This window comes from Suricata suricatta, chromosome 11 (assembly GCF_006229205.1).
Source record: "Suricata suricatta isolate VVHF042 chromosome 11, meerkat_22Aug2017_6uvM2_HiC, whole genome shotgun sequence".
Lineage (NCBI taxonomy): Eukaryota > Metazoa > Chordata > Mammalia > Carnivora > Herpestidae > Suricata > Suricata suricatta.
Window position 1 is genome coordinate 45,790,475 of NC_043710.1, and position 25,977 is coordinate 45,816,451.

The window sequence follows — 25,977 nt, forward strand, 5'->3', positions numbered from 1 at the left end:
TTGCCTTAAGTATCAAAGAAGAGGCTCTGGGAAGAATCCGGACTCCTGAGCCCTCTAGCAAAGCTGGAGCCAAGACTTGGTGTGGGCCAGCACCTGGGGTGACCCCATCTGAGTCACTGACAGATCTAAGAGCCTGCCTTTTCTTCTTTCTAGGTGCCGCAACCTCTCCTTCCCTGATAGCCTGCCAGAAGTGAGCATCGTGTTCATCTTCGTCAACGAGGCACTCTCGGTGCTGCTGCGCTCCATCCACTCAGCCATTGAACGCACACCTCCACACCTGCTCAAGGAGATCATCCTGGTAGATGACAACAGCAGTAACGGTGAGTGCCTGAACAACCCTGGGCCCAGCACCCTGCTCCATGCCTGACATCTCAGCAGAGGGTTCAGCTTCTGTTGGAGGTTCTCATTTTTTAAGACTCTCCATGACCACTCCTCCAATGAGATGTTGCTTCAGAGATGGGAGATTCTTGATGGTCACTGCTCTGGAAGGTTCACTCCCTAGGTGTACCCTCTCTGCATCCCAGAGGGGCCTGGTCCCCAAGCTTTTCCTCATTGGCTGTTCACTCTCTCCTCTAACATTCTAGCGCAGTGTAGGATAAATAGCCCTGACCTCCACCCCCACCACGTGCATAGTGACCATTGCCAGTGACTCTTTTCTGTGAAGCATCATTTCCATTTATGGTGTCCCTTGGCCTCTTCCTGGAAGACTGTTGGTGTTGTCTTTGCAGTGGTGGTGACGATAGCGGAGGTGTTGATGGTGCTGGTGGTGGCAAAGGTCACAGTGGTCTTGATGGTGGGGCTGGTAGTGGACGTGTAACATGGTGGCAGCAACAGAGCTGTAGAAAGTCTGGCCTCTTTGCTGGGTGCCCTGCTCCCTGTTCCATCTGGCCTTTGCAAAGCCCCAGGTGGCCCACAAACACATGTTGAAGCCCTTACCCCTTCTTTCTCCCCTTCTCCAGCCTCTGCCAGGTACCGATTTCCTTTGGTGCATATTCCAGGGCCTCTGACACCTACATATACCACCCCATAACATTCTCCAAACTTAGAGACCATGTACTGAGATGGTTCAAAAACCAGTGCTCTTTGTTAGGATGATTAATCTGGATGTGCTTTGAATAATGCACAATATTAAATACTAGACTGCTGGGGTACAGGATCAGAGAGAGAGTCACTGAGCTGGTGTTATCTTTAGTGCTTTCTCTGGTGTCAGGTAGTAAATTTTCCAGTGAATCTGTTGCTGTAATGAGAAATTCAGATGGGCAATTTGTGTTTTGTTATCAATTAAAGCTGAAACATATCAGATAATTGAAATATATTTAATCTCAATAAGCAAATTTTCGTTTTCATTTTATCACCATGTAGTAAGAAGTGGAGAGCGGTGCTGTGAAGCGGGTTTTAGAGCTTTCTGAAGGGCAGTGCATATGAATCACTTGACTCTAATTGTTCCACGGTTGTAAAGGAAGGAAAAGACATCTGAGAGTGGTCACAAACAGGCAGCCTAGTTCTAAAGGTGATTGTCTATTACTGCAGGAGACAGGAAGGGGCCCAGCCTCCACTTCTCATGGCTACTTGCTACTACCTGGCTTGTGTCCATGGAAGGGATGCCTAAGCGAGCTCCCATCTCCCAGTGGCTAACACCAGAACAGCTTGACTCACCCATCCATGCACCCTACCTTGCTGCACTCAGGTCTGCTGGCCCCTCCCCTCTTACATGTGAGAAGGCAAGGGATGAATGAGCCATCCTTCCAAGGGTGAGGACATCCCCCAAGCAAGAGGCATCCTTAGGCTCTGTTGTGCTCTAGAGGTGGGTATGAGGATCGAATGCAAGATACTGGCCAGAGAGATATTATGAAGGAAGCATCTACAGGATCCCTTGACTAGTAGGCTATGGGCAGGTGAGCCAAAGGAGGGCTAGTGAATTATGGCTCAGTTTCAAGCCAGGATGGCTCTGAGGACGACGGTGCATTCCCAGGAGATGGAGGAGAAGGAACAGTGGCGTTCTTCGGAGATGGGAAGATTTCAAACCTCGAGCTCTAAGGAGTATTATGCTGATGGGACAGTTAAGTTTCTTGACTGTGGTAGTGGTTACCCAAAGCTCCATGTGACGAAACTGCACAGAACTATATATCCACATCCAGATGGGTACCCATCTTACTGGAGAGATCTGAAAAGCTCTGTGGATGGGGACAACATCGGTATGCTCTCGTGATATTGTGTAAGACGTTAACGTTGCAGGAGGCTGGGTGAAGGGTGCAGGGAACCTCCTTGTGCTTTCCTGTGTATCTGTAATTACTTCAAACCATCAAGCTAAAACAAACATCTCTCCTAGAAGATTCTAATTCAATAAGTTTGACATGGAGTCCAGCCATCTCTGTTTTAAAAAGCATTCTTGGGATGCCTGGATGGCTCAGTCAGTTAAATGTCTGACTCTTGGATTCAGTTCAGATCATGATGTCACAGTTCATGAGTTCAAGCCCCAAGTCTGGCTCTGCGCTGACAGAGCAGTCTCCCTCTCTCTGCCCCTCCCCTGCTTGCACATGCTCTTTCTCTCTCTCTCTCTCTCAAGATAAATAAATATTTAAAGTAAAAATGAAAACAGTTAAAAGCATTCTTAATGGTTGTGGTACACGGCTCTGGTTGAGAACCTCTAGTTTAATGAGTAAGACGTAGCTTTGCTTTTGCACACGTGGAGTTCCAGTCCATGATGTAAAGGGAACGAACTCCAGACTGAAGTCTCAAGACACGGGCTGCAGGGTCCTCTCCACTATTGGATGAGTGACCATGACCTCTCGGAGCCTTAGTGTCTTCCTGTGTGCAGTGGGGATGATAGCCTCCCTGTTTGCCTCACCTGCCTGATGCAGTCAAGTGAGCAACTGAATTGAAGGCCATCAGGGTTTATCCCCCCACCCACCCCCATTCTGAGGAGACTGCCACATAGCCTGCCTGCTACACAGCTGGAGCTCAAGAGAGGGACCCGTGGGAACGTAAATTTGGAGTCTTACACATGGCATAATTGAAGCCATTGCCTGGGAGGAGATGGTGGCAAAGAAAGGAGGGGAGAACAAAAATAGAAGCATGAGAGAATACTGAGTGTGAGGCAGGAGAGAGTCAGGAGGACGAGGGTTAGCTGGTGGGAGACAGAACAGGAAAGGACAGGAGGATCCAGAGGATGACAGGCTCTGTGGACAGAGAGAATTCCAGACATGAGAGCCATTTATTTGAATGAGCCCACCAACAGGTGGAAGGACACAGAGTCTGGAAAAAAGCCTCCATATTTGGAAGGTACGGATCATGGAAACCTCAGCAGGAAGCTTTAAGAAATTATTGGGGACGGGGCTGTGGAAGCCATAGCAAGAGGAAGAGGAGACAGGGAGGTAGATATTTTCTGTCAGCGATTTTGGCTGCAAAAAAGAATCAGATTCTAATGATTCTGGAGCAATGTTTCTCTCTCTCTCTCTCTCTCTCTCTCTCTCTCTCTCTCTCTCTATCTCTGTCACACACACACACACAGACACAAACACACATTCACACAAATTTTAACCTTAATCTACAGAAATACATGTTCATCACGACCTAGGATGACATGCCTACTCACACTCATACAATAGCGCACACTATTGAAATAGAACTTTTAAGAAACAATAGTTAGCCTTCTAACGTGGGAAGCACTGTGATGTTTTCTATTATAGTCTGGTCTGTGTTATTCAGTTGTATTGCACTGTATTGCCCTGGTATTGTATTGTATTGTATTGTACTGTATTGTATCGTATTATATTATATTTCTCTCTTTTTTGAAAGGCAGGTTGTTCTCAAGACCCAGACTGCACATTACAATTGCTAGGGGAGCTTTTATGAAATCTGGGTGGCCGTCTCTTGGCTCTGGTAATTACATTGGTCTAGGGAGGGGGTGCCTGTTTTCCTTTGAGGCCAAGGTGTGGAACAAGGCCTCTGAGGAAGGAGGAGAGGATGGGATCCCAGGTGCAGAGATGAGGGCTGCCTCTAGAAGAAAGGGCCCATCTTTGTACCACTCAGGAGGAGCAGATGGGTGAGGAGGGAGATAGCTGGAGGCAATGTGGAGCGGAAGGAGGGGTGCCGGGAGGCTGGCAGAATAATAGTGCCCAGTCCCAGTATCCTATGGCTTGCAAGGCACCTTGGGTAGGTGGGGGGGGCATGTTGGGAAGGGGACTGGTGGCAACTGGGGTAGCCCTGCATGGAATGGGGCAGGGAGGTGACCCAGAATGGGTCTCCCCAAGACCAGTCTGAACTGAGCTCTAAAGAAGGGCATAAGACTGTGGCTCTTGGAAGAGCCTTAGCAAAGGGCTTAAGGACCCTCCAGACCAGCCCAGCCCTGCTTGGGGGAAGGTAGCGAGGATGATACCCTGCTCAGCCTCCATTTGGGGCTTGTTTCTCTTGGACATCATCTCACTTAGCACAGAGCGAGGTGTTTAATTTCATGTCAGGCCAAGTCATGACAGATGTTTATAGAGCACCCAGCCTGGGCCAAGGGCATGATGGGAAAGTAGCCCCTGACCTCAGAGAGCCCTGCAAATCAATTAAAGTAGATGAAACCTAATAGGACTCTGTTTCTGGCCTCCGTTCTGCCACTTCCTGGCCACAGGTCCTTGCTTTGGTTTTATGTGCCATGTGGGAACATCGGCCCTGCCCCGCCCTGCCTGCCCCATAGTCACCAGGGATAAAGGCAGTGAAAGTGAGTGACAGTGAGTTAATGGCAGTGAAAGTGCTGTGTCAGCTGCAAGGTGTGAAGGGTGCCCTCAGGGTGAATTTAAATGACAATAACAACAACAATAATAGTAACCACTGCTCAAAGGCAACTCTCTTCTCTCCCTCCTGAAACAGTGCGCTGTGGTGGGAAGAGCGCAGAAACGGGCACTGGCCCAGCTGTTCAGCTCCAGCTCTTTCTAGCTCCTTCTCGGCAATGTGCTCTTAACCCCTGTGAACCCTATTTTTCTTATCTATAAAATTGGGGTGTGGGATTCCTCCCTCAGTGATTGTCTGGAGGCAGGAATGAGATAAGACATGATGGACGGGCGTCTCTGTAAATGATGCAGGACCTCGGGCCGCCTTCCCAGGCAGTGCCACACATTCTGAGTGTGCGGGTGCCCCGAGTCCCCAGACCCCTCCTCCGTGGGCACTTTGCTCGCCTTTTTCAAAAATTGGTGTCAAGAGTAGAATTTAGGGATTCATCACTTACATGTAACTCCCAGTGCTCATCCCAACGAGTGCCCTCCGTAATGCCCGCCACTCATCTAGCCCCTCCCAGTGCTCATCCCAACGAGTGCCCTCCGTAATGCCCGTCACTCATCTAGCCCCTCCCCCACCCCGCGACCTCCCCTCCAGCAACCCTCGGTTTGTTCTCTATAGTGAAGAGTCTGAAGGCAGTTTTGTTTGGGGTCAGGCTTGTGTTTCCACAAACACAGGTAAGGGACCATCAATGACTGTTTTTTTCATCTGAGGCTCTCTAGATCTCTAGCTCTCTCCCTCAGAAGCCAAGGGTTGGAGGCTCTGCGGATGGTCCTTTATGAGAGTCTAAGTCCCTGTTCTCTGCCTCCTTAGCAATTTCCTAAACGAGACCCACTCTTTCAGGGGCCGGCTCCTGTGTCGGATGCAGTCATTCTGCTCACGGGGTCTCAGACTCTAGCATTTAGCTTGATGAAAAATACAGAGATTCATACCAGGCACATTCTTGCCTCGGGACATTTGCGCTTGCCACTCGCTTCACTTGGAATGCCTTTGCTCAAACATTTAAAATAGCACCCTGTTTAAAATGGCAGCCTTTACCCCTGTCACCCCTCAGTCCTTCCTTGCTTCTTTTCTTCCACGGCACCCGTTACCATCTAATATACGGTACTCACCTGGTTACCTTCCTGTATTTACTTGTACGTTCTTGCTCCACCCATCTTCCACAAAGACAGGGACTTCTGGTTTGTTTATTGCTCTCTCTCCAGCACCCAGAATACTGTGTGGTACTTGTAGGGATGTACTAAATAGTGGTTGAATGAATGGATGAATTTTGGTTCTGTAGGTCTGGAGCAAGGCTTGGAATTATAATTTTATTTTTAATTTTAATAAACTTCCCAGAGCATTCTCATGTGGTAGGACATTCTCTGGGAATCACTATTGTAACTGTTGTCCCTCATCTGTACTACAGCTGAGGAGCTTGGGATAACAGGCACTTAAGTTCCCCCAGCGCGAGCCTCAAGCACAGGCATTGCTGGGTGGAGTGTTTCTTCCCCGGGTGCGGCCCTTGGGACCTCCCTGCTGCATCCCAGGGAGATGACGTGAATGGCGGACAGAATGCAGAACAGGACGAGGAGCTTACCCTAACCTGGCCTGAACTCAGGTCCTGTGAACTGAGTCAGATGACTGACCCCAAGCCTCCTCCCTCCAACGTTACCCAACGTCTGGAGGCATTCCTGTCAGAGGCAGCCATGCCCTGCCTCCCCTGTAAACTGAGACAATATTTCCCCTCCCTGTGTCCTCTTCCTTGTTAACTCAAGAAATGGTGGGAACACGGCCGTGAGCCTCCTGGTGTTAATTACCATGCTCTCAGTGAATCCCAAAGGGCCAATGTCTTTAGCTGGGACTGAATGATTTAACCTTTATGGACCTCCAGAGGGAGGGAAGCACCAGCATTTGCAGCTGATAGAATCATCCCTGCCTTTGATTCTTGGCATTCAGCTGTTTGCTCATCACTTCATTCATTCATTCATTCATTCATTCATTCATTCATTCATTCCCTCAGCAGGCTTTTCAGAACGTTTTTAATGGCCACGTACTTTGTGCTAGGACTTTAGCACACAGCTAAGCACTTTCTTCTCCCCCATTGTGAGCTCATTGATGTGACACAGGTATTCTAGTACCTGGCACGGGGTGGGTGGGTGCCCAATGAATATGAGCCCTTTTGGGTCTCCTTACTGACTGTCCCAGAGTCACCATATCCCACAATGCAGCCATCTCCACTTCCAAAACCATTTCCTTTTCTACACTCACTCTCTGTGTTTCCTTTCTAAACTCATGTCCTCTTTTGATAAAAATCACACACCCTTCTTTACATGCTATTTGAAATTTCAAAGTGAATCTGAATTTTGTGACTAAAAGCACATCAAAGCAATGGCAATATCAAATATTTCTTTTAAGAACACCATTCCCTGGGATGCCTGGGTGATTCAGTCAGTTAAGCTTCCAACTTCAGCTCAGGTCATGATCTCACAGGTGGTGGGTTTGAGCCCTATATTGGGCTCTGTGGTGACAGCTTGGAGCCTGGCTTGGATTCTGTGTCTCCATCTCTCTCTGCCCCTTCCCCCACTTGTTCATTCTCTCTCTCTCTCTCTCTCTCTCTCTCTCTCTCTCCCTCCCCCCCCACCGTCTCTCAAAACAAATATATATATAAAAAAAGAATACCACCCCTGGAGGTCTCAGTCTGTTCTTGGTTGGCAGTGACTTGCCCAACCTCACCCAGCCTGATAAGTGCCCTCTTTTGCTGTCTTCCAACAACAGCATGGCCAGTTGCCAGCACCCCCCACACTTGAAACTGCATGGTCTCTCTCCTGGGTGGTGGATACCCTTTGCTCATGGATCCAGCCTTCTCACTGGTCACGTTTGCGCGAAACCTTAGACAAATGTTGGCAGGATGAGGCATGGAGCCAGGCAGCCCCTAGAGACCGGGCAAATGGAGCTGTCCCCCTCCCACCACGATGTTGGAGAGGCAAACAGATGACCAGGCAAACCCCACCTGGCTCTTGGGAGGAAACCGAGGACCTGTGTAGCCGGAGACTTGCCAGGGCCCCACAGTATGTGAGTGACAGAGCTGAGGCAGGACCTGGGTCCTCTGACTCTCATGCAGGCTCTCTCCACACCCCATGCTGTGTCACTACACAGCTTCATGTTCAGTCTTCCTGCTGTCCCCACTCTATATGAATGTGGAAGCCCACAGCCCACAGGTACCAATGTTTGGTTATGTTGGCTCCGGGCCATTTGCTCTGCTTAGCCCTCTTCTGAGAATGACTGTCCTCCTACACCCCATCCCCTTCGCCCAAATCAAGCTTCAGGGACTGTTCAGGTGGTAGTGCTTCTAGAAAGTCTTCCATCACTCTGTACTCTGCCTGCCAGCTCACTCAGGAAGTTCACCTTAGCGCTTGCACATGCTCTGGCTTCCTTCCTCACATACTAGTTTTACTGGATATTTACTCACTAAATTAGAGTAAAAAATTGAGCACAGTCTAACCAAGGTGACCAGTGTGGGAGATAGATAGTGACACCCATTTCAGTGTCCCACCAACTAGCCCAGTGCTCAGCACATAGTAGTCACTCAATAAAACTGGTTACAAAAGGATAATCACAATCCCTTAGGGAAGTAGGTGTGGTTACCACCTCTGTTTCATAAATGAGGTAGCTAAATCTCAGTGAGGTGAAAATAAAAACTAACCAGGGCCCAAGGTCATAGCCAAGACGTGGTTAGATGGGGATTCAAACCCAGGTCCCCTGGCCTGCTGGGATCCATGTCTCTCTACTCAACACACTGCTCAGGGCTTTTTTGGGGGGTAAAGGGGAGGAGTGAGACAGTTTAATTTAGAAATAAGCTTTCAGCCACCTAATCAGAGGGACCTAAAAGTCCACTCTTGGGGAGAAAGACCATCATGGAGGTAAGTGGGGAAGGAGCAGCATGAGAGCTGGTACCAGGAGCTGGTCCTGTGCTCAGCTAAGTGGACATAGGTTCCTTCATGTCTGATTTTCCCCCTGACAACCAGCCCACCCGATTACTTCTTGGGGAGGGTAGATCAAATCCACGGTGACCCTAGCCCACACACTAAAATTGTGGCCCTGTGTCCCAGAGTCTCCCATAGTTGCCTCTGCCAGACGCCTCCCAGGTACAGGTCCTGGATCTACCTCAGCGAAGGGCAGCCAGCAAGTGTGGACATGAGCCGTTCCTCAAGGTTTTGTTCCAGGCCCCTCATTAGACAACTGCTTGGTGGGCTGTGTCTGCCCAGGGCTGAACTTAGACTCTCACTTCTCCAGGCCTGGGCCTCTGACAAGAGTGATTCCCAGTGCTTCTGGGTAGACAGAGTCCTAATCAGGCAGCCCCAGCACAGTAAGCACTTAACATGTGCCAGAGCCTATTCTAAGTATTTTTTATGAATTAATTAATGCTCTATGCTAATGGTAAGAACAGTTATAATATCATTTTATATAATAAGGAAACAGGCACAGAGGAGTTAAGGAACTTGTCCAAAGTCACACAGATGAAGGATTTGAACCCAGTCTGTCTGGTTTCAGAGCTGATGCCTTTGACCATTAAACAGACTGCCTCTTGTGCACCATGGGTTTCTGACTCCAGAAGACTTATTGGAGTTTTGTCCTCATTCTCTGGAGAGAGAATGGCTTTGGGCAACAGAGCCAGCAAAGGAGGCAAAGAAGGAACTTGAGAGAAGGGAGTGGCTGTCTCCTCAGCTGGAGCTTTGCCTGGGTTCAATAAGAAGGAGGGATGGGTTGGGGTGCCTGGGTGTATCAGTAGGTTAAGCAGCCGACTTCAGCTCAGGTCATGATCTCACAGTTCGTGAGTTTGAGCTCCAAGTCAGGCTCTGTGCTGACAGCTCAGAGCCTGGAGCCTGCTTCAGATTCTGTCTCTTTCTGTCTCTGACCCTGCCCCACTCACACTCTATCTCTCAAAATAAATAAACCTTAAAAAAAGAAGGAGGAAAAATGTGTTGCCTGGAGGCTGCTAGGCTTGTGTCGGGACTGAGGAAATGGTGGAAGAGTGGGCAGCCATACTTACGTCATCTTGGGAGAGGACAGCTCCCTATTTCATTTGAAATAGAGAGAAGTCGGTGTGTATGTGTGTGTGCACATGTGTTGGTGAGTGACTGTGACCCAGGAGTGTGAACTGATATAGTGTGAACATGCATGAGCAATGTGTGCACACACAGGTGCACCTGGTGTCTTAGTCTATTTGTGTGGATTTTATACCACGTACCATATTTTATACCAAAATACCATAGACTGGGTGACATTTGTTTCCCATGTTCTAGAGGCTGGAAGTTCAAGGTCAAGGCGCTGGCAGATTTGGTGTCTGCTCAAAGCTGCTTCTTGGCTTATAGATGGCTGCCTTCTTGCTTGTCCCCACACAGCCTTTCCCCGGTTGCATGTGCATGGAGAGAATGCAAGCCTGGCGTCTTCTCCTCTTCTTACAAGTGGGGCTCTAATCCCATCACGCGGCTCTACGCTCATGACCTTACCTAACCCTAATTACCTCCCAAAGGTCCCACCTCCAGTTACTATAATGTTGGGGATTAAGACTTGACCCTGTGGATCTGGGGGGTGTGAAGATTCGGTCCATCACACTGGGCTTATGTGAGCTGTGGGGGGTGAGGCCCACGGAGAGTGCTTGGGTCTCCTCTACCCCTATCTGGAGCCACCACACAAGCCTGGTGAGGGACGAGTAATGGTGCAAGTGTGAATCACTGTGATTCTTAATTGGTGGCAAGAAAATCACAGTGTGGTGACGAAGTAGAATCAGAACTCCCAGATTGCTTGCCACCAGCTGCTGGGTCCCCCGCCACCCCCTGCGGAGACCCCATCATCCCTTGGCCCAGAGGCTGCCTAATCATTGTTTAATGTTTCCAAGATGCTGTCCTACACAAGAGATGCTCATTCCGAGCTGTAAAAATACCAACAGCTTTGCATGCAGCTGGAATAATTGCAAAAATTAAAAAAAAAAAAAAGCAGAGAAAAGAATGGTCTGACAGTATTGTGCTTTATGGAGCTTAAAGAATCCCATATAAGCTAATCTAATTACAGTCGAGGCTCAGGCAGCTTAAAGGTGTTTATACAGCCAGGCGCATGGGCTGTCGGCCCGCTCAGCTGAAGGCCTCTTGTCACCACCACCCCCATGCCTCTGACTGGTGTGACTAGAATAGCCCACCCATAAGACTGGCATGGGGACCCAGGAACCTCGAGATGGAGGCAGCCTCGTACTGAATTCGGCAGGAGCCCAGCGGGCTCTGACATTTAGCCCTCACTGCCCGGGGCTGCCCCTACCTGCCCCACTGTTGATCCAGGCCGAGGCTTCCTCTTGGCTGGACTGTACAGATTCCCATGCTCAGGCATTGTCCAGTGCTCTCCCAAGGACACCGTATGACTTGTGAGCTCCTGGCTGCTCTGCGTAGTGAATGCCCACCCCTCTCTGCCTGACTCAAGCCCTCGTCCTAGGACTAGGAGGTGCTTCAGCCAAGGATCACGGTGGTGGAAAGGAACAGGGTAAATAGATTCAGTTGTGTCTGTTTCTGAATGGTCCTCGTAGAGCTTCATGAGTCATGCCCTTCAGCAGGGCACCCAGACAAGGGACACGTGGGGGGTTTAAATCGAACCCATGATCTCCGTTTGCTAAGCCATGCATCCTGGTAGGAGTCTGTGTCAGACGTGCCTTTTCAGCACATCAAAGCACCATGTGCTATAGCCCAGGCAGCACCGACTGCAGAGAAGAATAGAAGTCTCTTCTTCCATGGTGCTCAGCATGGCCATCACACAGCTGCTGCAGCCTGGGGTGTGTCCCCAGCACCTGCTGCCCTTCGCACCCCAGCCTACCCCAACTTTCTCTGAGTTGGACCTACACTTGGCCTTCTGCCTCTGTTCTCTATCAGTCTGCTGGGATGGAGCCCTTACCCCCTGAGCTGGGCTCTGGCTCACACCTCACCTGGCCAACCCTCTTATTTGAGAGGCTCTCCCCTGCTCTCTCTACCACCTGGCCGGGGCCCTACTCCACTAGTCTGATCCACCTGCCTTCCCACATCCTGGGGACAGAGCATTCTGAGTGAGTGATGCCTGGATGTGCCGAGCCCCTGCCGCCCCTGCCCCTTGGACCAGCCCCAGAGCTCCTTCAGTTTCTCCAGCTCCAGTCCTGTCTGTTGTCAGCCTCTTCTCTGTCCTCACCAGCCACTCTGCCTGGGTCCCGGCGTGCCACTAAGCCAAGCCTGCCTGAGTCTCCCGATAGTGTGGGTGGCATATCACTCATCCTGGGCCCCTTTAAGGACAAAGGAAACTGACTTAGGACACCAGCATACTTCCCTGCCTACCAAGAAGAGCCCCCAGACGGGCAAAGAACGTGCTCTCCTTAGCTCAGGAGCTCCCTGTAAGCAGTCTGCAGCAGGGCGACTTTGGACCACGTTGTTTTACAGACGAGACAAGATGACCAGTATCTGATGAACAGAGCCAGCAGGAACCAAATACAGAAAAGCCTTCCAGTGGTCAGCAGTGTGACCATCTGTCAAGGGAGAATTTCCTGGAGATGAAGTATCGAGCGAGCATGGGAGGAGATCAGGAGAGGTCTCTCCTGCCCCAGGGTGAGGGGCCCCTGCTGCCACAGCCGGAGTCCAGCTGTCCCCAGAAAGGCCAGGGTCGCAGCACCCCAGCCCGCAGTGTGGCCCACAGGAGACGTCTCCTGCTCCATGCTTGGCCCTCAGCCTATCTTGCTCAGCAGCTTGTAAAGACAAACTGGCACTGACGGCGTAAGGACAGCGAATGCAGGCCTTGCTGCTAAGCTCAGGTCCTCCCTCCACTTTCCCAAATATTTAAAATCGCTTGAAGCCCAACAAGCAAATATTTCCTGCTGATATTAAATCTTTGGAGTGCGAAATGCCTTCTGGTGAGATTGATTTTTTGAAAGGCAGCCCCAGACCACATAGCAACCCAGGCGTCCTGTGGCAACGCCAGGAAACAAAGGGAGCGTGTGGACAACAGATGGAGCTTGTGGCCACCCCGGCCGCCATCCAGATCCATCCTGGGTGGTGCTCTCAGAGCCCCCAGAAGACCAGCAACACCACGGTTTGATGTCATGGTAGAAGGTTCTGCGGGAGACACCATTAGACGGGGTAGAAGCCATTGCAAATGACTGGAGCCTGAAGGTCCAACGGCAGGTGTGGACCCGCCTACACTGCACATCACTAGAAATCTGCTTTTATTGTGGTTGTGGGAGAGCAGATTTCTTTAAACCAGGGCCCTACTCTACACCCAGGGGCCCTAAATTGGGGAGCAACTTCATTTGTTTTCAGGGACTGCCTCACCTGTCTGAACAGGTCCACAGGGACTTATGCCTCTTGAGCTCCTGCAGCCCTGGACATGCATTCATTCAACAAACAGAGAAGCAGGTTCCCAGCTCCTTACTGGGGAGGCAAGGGGTGAACTAGGTGTAGCTCCTGCCTCAGTCAAGTGGACTGACTCTATGGCCCCCCTTTGGCACAAATGTAGCAATGAGATGCCTCATTTCTAGTTTTTGGAAGCTCACATCTTGGGAGTTCAAGATGTACATAGAATTTGAGGGAGAGAAGCTCTGGAATAGAAAACAAGCCCAGGTTTTTCAGATGAGTGAGCAGGAAAGTTACGTTTGAACCACCCCTGATGGAAAGCTGTTTGCTAGACAGCCCCAAGGCTGACTCTTGACGCATTCTGTGCTGCTGAAGGAGGGCATTGGTTTTAGTCTCGTCTAGGAGGGCAGGACCCAGGAAACAAGACGTGTGGCTCCCTTTGTTTTTCTGTCCCTGGCTCCCATACTGTGACTTCGATTCCCTCCCCCTCCGCCCTGGCTTAGGTAACTCTCCACTCAGCACGTGACCTAGGAATAGGGTGAATGACCTAGCTCACTTTGCGGGTCCCTCTCCCTGCTAGATGGGCTTCTCCTGTGGGACATTGGGTGACTTGAAGCAGACAACCCTAATATCTAATGCAAGCCCCTCACTTTACTAGGGGGACGAGAGATCCAGAGAGGATACATGAGTTTCTTAGCGGCACCCAGCTGGTTAGCGGCAGAGCCAGAAAGCAGCCTTGCTCCAGCCCTTTGCTGACTGCACTCAGTCCATGAACAGACTTGCACAGAGTGTGTCCTCAAGTGTCAGGCATTACACTCAGCCCCAACAATGCAAGAATGATAGATAGAAACAGTTTCTGTTTCCAGAGAGCTCACAACCCAGTGCAGATGACACACCCTGAACAAATGGCCATTGTACACCATGTGGTGGTAAGTGCCACCAGCCCCAGGTGACAGGAGAGAGTGCTAAGGAGCCCCGGGAAATGTCCCGGTCATTCTGGGAGGGCTTTCTGGAAGAGCTGGCATTTGAGCTGGGCCTTGGAGATTGAGTGGGATTTGGATAACGGATAAGAGAGTGGACAAAAAGACAACACTTGCTTCTGTTTTTGTGTCTTTCTAATAGACTCTAGGGAAGGGGTCAGAATGATTGTATGTTGGGCACCTATTGTGTTCCAGGCACCGTGGAGCACACTTTTACACACCGTCTTCGTTTTTCCAGTGTCTCTCTTCATCTTACAGATGAGGAAACAGACTCAGCAGTAACTTAGCCCTGAATGCTGGCTTCTTCTTTGATCCTTCTTCTCTCTTCCCCATAAGGCCTGACCCAGTGCCTTGTGCCCCAGGACGAACGTGATGATTGAATGAAAATGGGCACAGAGAGACGGGTAGAGCAAGTTTGCAAAACCACAAGGAAGGCAGCGTCCCCCTTTCCTTGGATAATAGCACAGAGCTATTTGGATTTCTGTCATCTGAAAAAAATGTCATCCCCATGCAGTTATACCCACCCCCAGGCCGGCATAATCGTAGCCTTAGTGAACACTAACAAGAACTTTCCTTTTCTTACAAGCAATTTTGATGCGTTACTTCCTTTAACCCTACGACCAACCATGTGAGGTGGGTATGATTATTATCACGCCCGTTTCACAGACGAGAACACGAAGGCTCAGAGAAGTTACCAGGTGCATAGCTGGGAATGGCAGAGCCAGCATCTGAGCCTGAGTTGGATCTGGCTGCTTAGCCTGAGCACTTCACCTGGTCATGATATTCAGGGGTCCCAGACTCAGTTACCTACCTTGGTAGATAGATAGATAAGGTAAAAGGCAGAGGTGAGGCAGTGAGGAATGGCGGGTCTGTGGTGAACGAGAGAAGGAGCCCCCGCTCAGCCACAAGGGCCAGCCAACACTGGCTCTGGCCTCTCCCTAGCCTGCAGGACCGGCCAGCTTGCTTCACGCTGGGGATCACACTTTGACACGTGGTGGCCTGAGTGAGCCGTGTGGGCAGGGCAGACACAGCCCTGGTCCTTCTGTGTGCAGCCTGGGTCATTTCTCCCAGTGTGAGACATAGAAGCTTCTCTGGAGAATACACCCTTGGTGGAAACTGCTCCCTCTTGCCCTCTCTCCCTCTCGTGCTGGCTGCTTTTCCACATCACAGAAAGCACCTAGTCCACACGGACTGAATTAGCCATTTCTCTGTGTGGCTTCTCCTCATCGTGTGCAGCTGGAGAACTCAACAAGGCACAGGCCATGCGTGCGCTTTTATTTCCACTGATTCACGGAGGCCCCTTCTGGGCCGGTTGGCCTTTCAGAGAAGCACATGGTCGCACGGTTGAGGTGTGGATTTTGTGCCTGGGTGGTGGACTTGGAGGCCGTCCTGGTGACATCCCTGAATCTTGAGACCTTTCAGCTGGCATTGGACCAGTAGTGGGGGAGGGAAGGGACCAGTGCCCAGGAAAGCTGCAGAAGAGGCGGATAGTTTGAGAGTCACTTAGAGCAGCAGGTCATCTCTCTGGGGCAGGAGGTGGGGGAGGGGCAGGGGAGGGCAACAGGAGCTCAGGCCTTCCCGTGGGCTGACTCAGCCTGCGGGTGGCTATGACTTGGATATACCACAGCTCCCCAGGACTCACCCTGGCTGGCCTAATTCTCTTCCCAGAGACGCCTCCATTTCCTGCACTGTCTGTGACCTGCCACGCTAAGGGACAGTTTGTGGTCCTTGTGGTTGAAAATGGGGTCGTTGCCATCTAGGAGCAAATAACCACATTATTTCAAAGCCAAATAAGACCTGGGAATTGGGGTGGCGGGGGGGGAATCCTAGGTTTCATGTTTCTCTCATCTGGGAAAGAAATGTGAATTGGAACATCACAAACTCAACTCTTTAAACCCTCTCTCACCCAGTACATTTGATGAGGTGACAGAAATGAATTTGAAATGAGATCAGGGCTCACCATTTACATGGGCTCCAAGCCAAATGGAAATTAAAGCGTATCTCCAGCAGGGTTAATGGTGAGCGCCAGGCCTCCAGCATGGCTTGGCAGAGTGTCCCAACCCGGGTCTCAGGGAAATTGATGGAAGGATCCTGTTGACGAGATCAGGAGGTGGAGAGAGGGTTCTCTACTCATATAGGGGGAAGGAATTAACTTGTCACCAATTGACACTCACTGATGTGACAGAAAATGCCACCAACGTGAGGCAGATTTTTATGCCCGGCAGCCCAGTGGCAGCATTGACTCCCCATATCTCCCCTGAGGCACTTAGACATTAAAGAAAGGAATATTTTCCCCCACATTGAGAGAGCTTTCTAGCTAAGTCCAGTGGACGGGGTGTGTCCGCAAGCTTGTCTGTGTTGTCAAATTTCATTTGGCTTAAACATGAGAACTAATGCAGAGAATCAAAGAAAACAGAGTTGTTTGCTGAGTGTTCCTGACCGGGGCCGCTCAGGCATGAGGCTGAGGTATTACCTAAAGTGATCGTATTTTCTCTGAAAAGAACATTCAAGGTGGTTGTTTGATCTTCCTGGAGTGAGTTTCCATAGTTTTAGGTACTCAGCCGCTCCCCTCCAGACCTGTGCCCTCGTCATCCTACAGTACGTCAGCCCAGCAGTGGGTGAGGTTGCTGTTTGCCGACTCCCCAGTGCTGCATGGCAGGAAAATCCAGTCCCATCCTTCCACTCTCCACTTGGGAACCTATATTATACCAGGTGCATCCATGGAAGAGGGAGGGGAGGAAAGAGGAAGAGAAAGAGAGGGAAAGACAGAAAGAGGTATGGATAGGAGGTGGGTAGATGGATGAATGGGTAGGTAGATAGATGGATGGTTAGATGGACTTAACCTTTTCCATTCCAAGCCATAGCTATTTAATGTCCATTTGAAAGATGAAGGAATTGAGAGTCAGAAGCAGTAGTGAACCACCAAAGTTCCCAGATTTCTCACTGCAAGATGGTGGCAAAGCTGGGACTTGAACCCACCTTTCCCAACTTGAATGTGTCTATCTTTTCCTTTGTCTGTATTGCCCACTTGACCTTTTGTTGTTCCTTTTTTTTTTTTTTAACTGCCTGCATTATATCTAAAGATGGAGTCGCATAGGCTTGGACAAACTGCTTATACAAATAGGTGGCCAGGAAGCAGTCCATTTTTTTTTCATTCAGCAAGTATGCACTGATCACTGTGTTGGCAGAATTCCAAGATGGAGCCCCATGACTCCGGCCCCTGGCACATACTCCCTTCTTCTAGTTATTCAAACACTAACCTGTCTACCACCGTGAAGGGTCTTTACTGGCATAATTAAGGCTCCCAGTCACTGGGGCCTGACCTAATCACATGAGATTATAGAAGCAGAGTTTCCTCGGGCTGGACACAGAAAGGAAAGTCACAGAGATGTGCTGTGGATGCCTGAAAAAAAGCAAACATCCATGCTGTGGGCTGCCCTTGGGGACCCCAGGGTGGGGAACTGCAGGCAGCCCCAGCTTGCTGAGAGTGGCCCCAGCTGACAGTTAGCAGGAAAACAGGGACTTCAGTCCTACAACGCCAGGAGATGAATTGTGCCAACAATTAGGAAGTCCAGAAGTGGACCCTGAGGCCCAGATATGAGCTACAATGCTGCCTGACATCTTGATTTCAGCCCAGTGGCACTGAGTGGAGAATCCAACCATGTCATACCTGGTTTTATAACCTCCAGAAACTATGAGAAAATAAATTTGTGCTGTTCTAAGCTGCAACATTGGTGCTATTTTGTTACTCAAAAACAGACTACTATTGTAGTCACCTACAGTATGTTGGCCACTGGGCTAATCACTGGGAATATGAGACTGGCATGGTCGCTGCCCTCACAGGGTCCACAGTCTGGTGCGACAGACAGATGAGAAACACATCACATGACTACAGTGTGATACATGCCATAAAGTATCTAAATAGGGTGATATGGAATAAATCAAATGTGGAGGGGCCTTGCTCCAGGCGAGATGATTAGAGAGGCCTCTGGCCTGAGCCCTGATGAATGACAAGGAGTTGGCCAACATGAAGAGCCACAGAAATGTGTTCTAGGCACTTTGCAATGTGTAAAACACATGCAAAGACCCTGAGGTGGGGGAGAGCCTGAGAACTCAGAGTCAAAAGAAGGCAAGGGTATCTGGAAGGTGACAAGGAAGGGGGAGGATGGCTAGAGATAATGTTGAGGAATTAGGCAGGGGACTCATGACGCAGGACCCTGTGGAACAGAACTCTCAGTACAGTGGACAACACTGGGGAATTTTAGATCCAGAGAGCTATGATCTGACCATCCTTTCCAGAGGATCTCTCTGGCTAGTCTGTAGTGAATAGTTTGCATATGGGTAAGAGTGGAAGCAGGGAAATCATTTGAAAGGTATTGGATTACTTCACTCAAGAAATGATGGTGGTATGGCCGGCCAGAGGGAGAAGCAGCTGAGTTTGAGAGACATGTGGATTTGCTGGTGATCAGATGTAGGGGAAAGGAGAGGAAAGAATTGGAGATGAAACTTGGGTTCCTGGCTTGTGTAATGGGGTGAGTGACCACACTATTTACTGAGACAGGAGGGATAAGGTTGAGGGAAGAACAGGTTTAGGGAGTAAGACCAGAGTGAAATTTTAGATGTAATGAATGTGAGGTGCTTGTGATATGTCTGAGAGAAGATGTCAAGTAGCTGTTTGGACAGATAGGTACTGTGAGCAGGGCTGGTGTGCAGGCCCAAGGAGGGGTCAGGACCAGCCAGCCTGGCTTGGTGGCAGCTCCCTAATCATTCCGTTGATGAATGGCAGAATACTTGGGTCTACACAGCAAGGCTTTGAAAACCAGGGACATGGACTTCTGGAGTAGTTCTCCTTCCTAGAGTCCCCTACCACCTGCTCGCATGCTGAGCCCTGGGTGTGACCACACACCCAGCATGGGGCACTCTGGGAAGAGGTGGCTCCAGTGTGAAACTGACATCGCAGCAAGTTACTTCAGTTGTTCTGAGCTAGTAGTAGTAAGGTGCATTAAGCACCAAATTATATAAACTTGAAATTGCAGTCTAATGTCGTTAAGGGGCCTGAGGGAGCCTGGGAAGAAGGAGCGTGTACAAGGCATCATCTCTAGGATGATCAAATCCCTGATTAGAATCACCTCCCAGGATCAACTAGCCTCTGGAGAAAGTAGAGAGCGCTTCTGAATCCTAATGGGGTGTCAGCACTCCAGAAAGATGTTGGCCAGGCTGCCACTTCCTTCCCCAGGACTGCTCAGTGCAGAAGGGTCTGGTATGGAAAGAGCTTCCACAGGGATTCTGACCTTCGGGCTCAGGGATGTAGACACACACTACAGGGGACCTAAACCATGTGTGGCAGGTCTGGCTCTGGCTCTGGCTTTGCCTTGGTGGGGCTGTTCCCCCAGAAACAGACCCTGAAACATTGATTTAAGAGCATGTGGTTTTTTAGGAAGTTCAAGATATACTGGTAAGGTGGGGAGTTAAGACAAGGTAAGGGAATCAGCCAATCAGAGTATGTTAGTGGTCCAGGCACCACTGCAGACAGGTGGCACTTAAATCCAGGGGGAAACCCTGGGAAACGGTGTCAAATACATGCCTCAGGACCATCATCCCCGAGAGGTGAGGGAGCTGGGGTATTGATACAGCCTCCTTCAGTCATTGGTTCCGTGTTGCTCTCAAGGGATGTTAATTCCAAGCACTTCAGACTGACGTATGCTTGTGCAGAGCAGCCTTCCATGGCTTTAAACAAAGCCCTTGGGCAGATGTTCTGGAAGTTGAATATGGTGGAAAGGGGGACACTGAGCAAGGATGAGGTGCCAAGGATGTGGGTGAGGCATCCCTAACATCTCCCACAAGGTCCATGAGGCACACATTTTGGATACCTGTAAACTCTACATTTCCCAAAGGCTACGATACTGATTCTGTCCAAATCTCCACAGGCCAAGTTGCAAGGCATGCTGGAACATCTGCAGCAGAGGGAGACTATCCCCCAGGTCAATCAAAACCAGGGTTAGAACGTCTCCTGCCCCAATGAAGTCAACCTGTGGCCCATAGGCAGAGCCACAGTGCCTCGAGACCCAGGGCCACATTTTCTCTGTGTCTCCGTCTCGTGGGTCCTCCAGTCAGACAGAGCACCTGCAGGAAGCTGTGACTTAGGGTTATAGAGACTCACTCAGGCTGAGGGCATCAGAGATCCATGACTTCAGCAGGTTTAAAGCATGATCCAGCCAGGTGGGGAGAGTAAGGGCAAGGTACAGACTCTGGGGAAAACTGGCACATTCTAGGAGGGGTCGGGTTGTAGCGAAGAAGGGTCTCAGGTCAGCTCTGAGAAGGAGACACAGAAAACTGAGGTAGAGCCAGACTTGTGAGGTCTGGGGGTGTGTCAGGGGAGTGGGAAGGAAGCTGCAGTTTGCCTGGTAAGGGGTGTTGAGGGCATTCCCTTGGCATCCCAGATACCAGGCTAGAGCCTAGGTGTTGTGGACACTATTGGTCCCCTACCCAGGATGGACTCCCACTGGCCAGTCTACCTGTCTGCCAGGTGCCATGCATCTTGGTATCGAGCAGCTCAGGGCTGCTCCCTCCTCCATGGAATTGCTCTTTTTGGTGAGAATTGCCTTACCCAGAAATGCCTGGGACATTATGCCCCTTCTGCAGGGATAAGCCAGAACTAGCACCAGATCCAGATGGGAGTTTCAAAACCCACCGCTTGCCCCAAGATGGAGTAAGTCTGAGGTGCCTTACATGCTCCCTGGGGCCCTGATGTCAGCTGAACTCCGATCTTTTCCCTGCTCCCTTCCCTGCCATGACCCGCTTCTCTCCTCCCTCACAGGGGTTACTGGGGAGCTTGGCCTCAGGTAAACCACTTCCTCAAGAACCTCTATCTCAGGCTTTGCTCTTAGAGAGCCTGACCTAAGACTGCCTGTGTGTGAGATGTGGCAGCAGTAGCAGGCTGAGTGGGTAAGAAGTTGGCTAGAGGAGGGCGAACAGCCTCCCAGTGGCCCCGGGACTGCAGGATTTCCCACCCCAAACCGGGACCCCTCTGAGCAAACCAGGATGGTAGACCGCCCTCTCCATCTGTGTCTCAGAATGGATTGAGTTCCCTGTGGGAGCCCAGAGCTGTGCTTGATTCAGCAGGGACTAAGAAGAAAGACCAAGATGTGTCTGCCATGAAATTCAACTAAGCAAGGGTTTATTTCTATAAGCCTTTCCCTCTGTTGCAAGGATTTTACTTCTAGTATATTCAAGTCACTCCCTGTGGGTAGATATCGGGGCGGGGGGTGGGGTGGGGGGGGAAGGAACTGGAAGTTGGGACAAAGAAAAGGGAATAAGGCAAAAGAGAGAGTGGGTGAAGAGTTTTGGCAACATGACCTTGGGAGAAATGAAGGATATTGAGGCCAAAACAACAAAAGCCCAACTCTCCACCACAGGTAGGCCTTTTTTGGAAGAATAGATAGAGCTAACCAGAGGGCTCTGCCATTTCCAACACGTCCTGGCCGGGAGCTGGCAAAGAGAGTCTGGGCTGCCTAGCTCCTGTGTGTACTGGGGACGGCATGACAGAGACCATCTTGGCTAAATAAGGGTCACTCACGCTGCGTTCTTGGAGCAGTGGCAAGACAGGCGACAGGAGCCACCAGCTCTGAAATTGGATGGACAGGGATATTCAACTGGAACTCCAGACACAGGGGCAAATGCCGCTCAGTGTGCACATGGTCTGCAACAAAGCAAAACAAACTGTGGTGTCATTGAAAGCTGCCAAGGAGAGCGATCTGAAAAAAGTTTTAGTGAACCAAGGTTGGTAAATGGAAATTAATGATACAGGGCCAGTGACTCCTCATTTAATAAGATATGTAAAAATATCATGGATGCCCTCTTTCTTTTATTTGTGGTCTTTATTCTTTAAGTGTACTAGAGGTAAAAGCATGAGATAGGGCTTTCTCAGAATCACCTCTGAGCTCCCTTCTCCATCCTGTGTTTTCCATACAGATCTTCAGTCTCCAGACTGCAGCTCAGATGACAGGGCCCTGGCAGGAAGCAGGTGGCACTATCAAACTGGATAATTGGAGGGGAGCTTAATAATAGACAATTTACAGAGGTGGGAGCAGGGTGTGGGGAAGCCGTGGGGATAGAGCAGGGCCCACAGGGCTGGAAACAGCAGGGATCCCTCCCACCCCAGCCAGGAAGGGCAGAAAACCCAGGCAACTGGAATCAGAGGGAGCTGAAGGGTCCCTGAAAGGAGCTGATGTTTTGGTATTTGGGGAGACCCACCCCACCGGGAGGTGCTGGGGGAACAAATCCCTTCCCCCTGATCTCCCACGGTCAGGATAAAGGTTGCTGTTTGATGTCTTCCCCGTAAGTCAGCCTCCTGGTGCACAGGGCAGAGAAAGGTGGGGCTTGGGTGGACGGTGCCCAGCTCGCTGCACAGGGTACTAGCTAACAGTGCTTTACGACAGAGTCCTCGCGATGCAGTGGTTCGGTTTTACTTCTCCTTGCTCTGGTGGAGTTTAAGGGTTTGTGGTGTACTTGTCAGCAGGTGTTAGTCCCCGTTTGCAGGAAGGACCAAGATGACTCCAGTCAAGGAAACAGAGTGAATGCTCTTCAGATGTCAGCACCAGAGGCTCCAAGAGCGGGAGCACACCAGGACCTCGTCAAGAGCCCTTATGTTTCAGATGAGGAACTGAGGGCAAGTGCCTTGTGCAAGGTCACACAGTGATTGAGGGACAAAGCTAGAACAAAGTGATTTAGGAACAAAGCTCATGGCAGTGCTGAATAAAATTCCAGGCACGGTGAGGTGACTGGCTGAGATCTAACAGTCCTGCATGGAGCTGCCTCTGGGGACAGGGAGAGAGCAGAGCTGCGGTAGGGGGTACGGTGTGCAGAGAGGTAATAGGAGCCTCACTCTGGAGGGTGCTGGGGTCCCCCAGAGGACCCTGTCAGGCCATAGAGGCCAGGCCAAGGTAGAGATGGAGGGCTGATGAGGCCCAGGATTGTGGCTAGGTGGTGTCTGAGCTTTTTCTAGGCCTTGTCCTGTAGCCAGAGTAGACTATGCAGAAAGCAGGGGCTGCTATGGTCCTGCAACTTGCTAAGCTTGCCCTGGGGAAGGCAAGGGTTACAGACCACCTTTGAGGAACCCAAGGTCCTAGAACCTAGAGACTGACTAAGCTCTGTGCCTGGGAGGCAAGGCTGCTGACCCTGGGAGCTGGGGAGAAGAGCACTGTGGCTTCACCCCCATGGGCCAGCAGCTGGGAGGGGCCAAGCAGGAGCCAGAGAGCTGCAGCTCCTTGCCTAGTACTCAGCAAGGGAGTGAGATCTGTTGGTAGCATTTGGGGGGTAAAATGACGGTTTGCTTTCATCCTGTGGTACCAGGGCTGTTTTAAATTAAAGACATCTTTTTTTCCCTAAAAATCTGTATTGATACCTCAGTGCTTCACCATGAGGGAGAAAATGGCAGGCTTGGTGATTAGAATGTAAATTTGTTTGTGGGACGTTGCTATTTTGCCGGTTCGAAGCCTGATCATCTTGGTTTGTGTATCTGCCCTGAGAACAGTCTAGGAATCCAGCCTGTAATTGACCAAAATCAGGTTGTTTGATTTTGTTTATAAGGCAGGCCCTGTGTCACTTCCTTGATTACTGTACCTAGCCCTGGTCCTCAAGGAGTTCATGGTCACTGAGCAAAGGTAGGGGTTTGAGAAGCATATAAACCACTTTGGGCCCACTAGGGACTGTTTGCATATCAGAACAGTGCCAGAACATAGCAAACTTAGACTTTCCTCTCTTGTGCCTAGGACGTGGGCATGGGTGCCTCTCCAGCCACCTATGCAGGGTATGGAGGGACAGATTCTCTTCATTTTTTCAAGATTGTTTTGTTTAACTGGGAGAGTTTGAAACCCCAAAGAAGTGATGACTCTCAGAAAGAGAATCTGACTTGGTGTACCTAGGGCTCTTCCCATCTGGAGCACCTCCTTCCAGAGCCTTCTCCACATAGGTCTTGAATGCAATATGATCTGTCTGTTGAAGCCAACAGTCCTCTAGGACACATGGTAGATATATACTTTCAAGTGCTTTGCCTGGTTCTCTGTGTGTTTATGTACATTTTCTCTGGCCATCTAGATGATGAACTCCTTAGGGAGAGGGCCATGGATATATTTGTTTGAGCTTGAACAGCTGAGGGTGGGCCTCCCCCTAATACACCTAATGGATAATTGGGAGTTCTTGCCCGGCTTCTTTCTCTCTCCCCTCTGGAACCAGCTATGGCTTCCATATTTCCTCTCATGCCGCTCACAGTCCCTGGGGGATTTGATCCCTTTTCCTTTAGCCTATTAAACCTTTGTTTGGCAGTGTTCTTTCTTCCACTTTGCCCTCCTCCTAGGTTTATTAAGTTCATGGCCAAATAAAACTACGTGCTTCCCTTGTCCTGTAGTGTTCCCTGACTGTGTCTGGATAATAGCGGTCACCAGAAATATCTCCTCTCAGGTCCCATAAATCATCTTGCAGCCCTGGCTGCCTACATCATACAGCTGACTTTGAGAAAGCTCTGCAGTGCTATTTCTGAATAATAATAAATGGTGCTGAAGCCCAGTGGCCTTCGCTATTTATCTCTGGCTCTGTGGAGCAGAGAGGTATGTGCTGAAGGGGTATAGGTTAGGTCTCCGGGGTGGCGACGCTCTCCAGGGAAGGCAGCTTCCCTAATTGCCTCTTCATTGTACAAGTTGCCTGGTCTGTTTCCTCGAGGGACAATTTGCTGATTTGAGTGGAGGATGCTTTCAGCTATTCAGCTTCAGCCCTTTGCTTGGTCTATCAGAAAGCCACACGAGTACAAAGTTGGGGTGGTTGCTGGCTGGATGCTAGCCCTTAAAACCATCCCCTGTCCTCCGCAGCCAGCACCAAACATTGCCATCCTCTGGCACTCCTTCCCGTTAGAGCCTGGGCTTGAACTCCCTGCCTCGGCCCACTGCATGTATAGCCTTCCAACCTGCTTCAGTTCATGAGTTAGGAGTCCCTTGGCTCACACCCATGTAGGCGCGGTTCCTTGGCACTGAGCTTCCTTCCCTTCTTGACCTTGATTAGGTGTCTTCCCATACTGATGCTGTTGAAGGCCATTCTAGGTCAGTCCCCTCCTAGTCCAACCTGACCCCGGGACCCTCACCTCAGCACACATGCCCCATGGGTAACAGTCCTCCCGGGCTCACCCTCCTGGGAAGGACCTGAAGACCCACACCCATGGGGTCAAGGCCCTTGGCTTTGCAAAAGGGAGTGATGGGAACACCACTGGCCAAGGAGAGGACTGTGGACTACGTTTGAGAACTCTCATGTCCTTTCTCTTCTGCTGGCTTTTATCTTGGGCATCTACCATGAAATCTAATTTTCATATCTGTTTTGATGGTTGTGATACTAGAATATGGTTTTGATCATGTTCTGAAATTATTTTGGAATCCTGACCCAACTTCTATGATATTGTAACCCCAATGTCCCCTTACATTCAGCTTTGCCTTTATTATACCACAGCAGCACCTGGAACCATCCCCACCTCTCAACCAGGTTGAAATAGCATGTAGATATTGGACCATTTCTGTATGTAGCTTTGGAGGTAGAGATGGGGCTGGAAATACCAATGTTTTGTGATGTTTACCAGCTGCTAGTATACTTGGTATAAAAACCTCTATGGAGACAGAATATTTCAATGTTTACCTGCAATTTTGTATTGTCCCAAGATGCCAGCATGCGAAAATCAGGAAAAAGCATATTAAATCACTGAGTCTAGTCATTACATAGACAATTACATTATGGGAGCTACAGACTTCATGAAAATTACTCTCCTACTTAATGAAGGAGGGGTCTTTACCGAACACCCAGCAGGTGCTAATCCGGCCTGGATGCATGGTCCTTGTAGGTACTCAGTAAGTAGTGGCTATGAT

General features: G+C 50.1%; 1 protein-coding gene across 1 annotated transcript in view; it reads left to right on the forward strand.

Annotated features, from left to right (window-relative positions):
- GALNT18 (polypeptide N-acetylgalactosaminyltransferase 18) overlaps positions 1-25,977 on the forward strand; it is a 342,758-nt gene that overhangs the window by 186,981 nt on the left and 129,800 nt on the right. Inside the window, exon 3 of the mRNA XM_029957126.1 lies at positions 154-320. Coding sequence (XP_029812986.1) covers positions 154-320 — 167 coding nt within the window. The remainder of the gene's footprint in view (positions 1-153; positions 321-25,977) is intronic.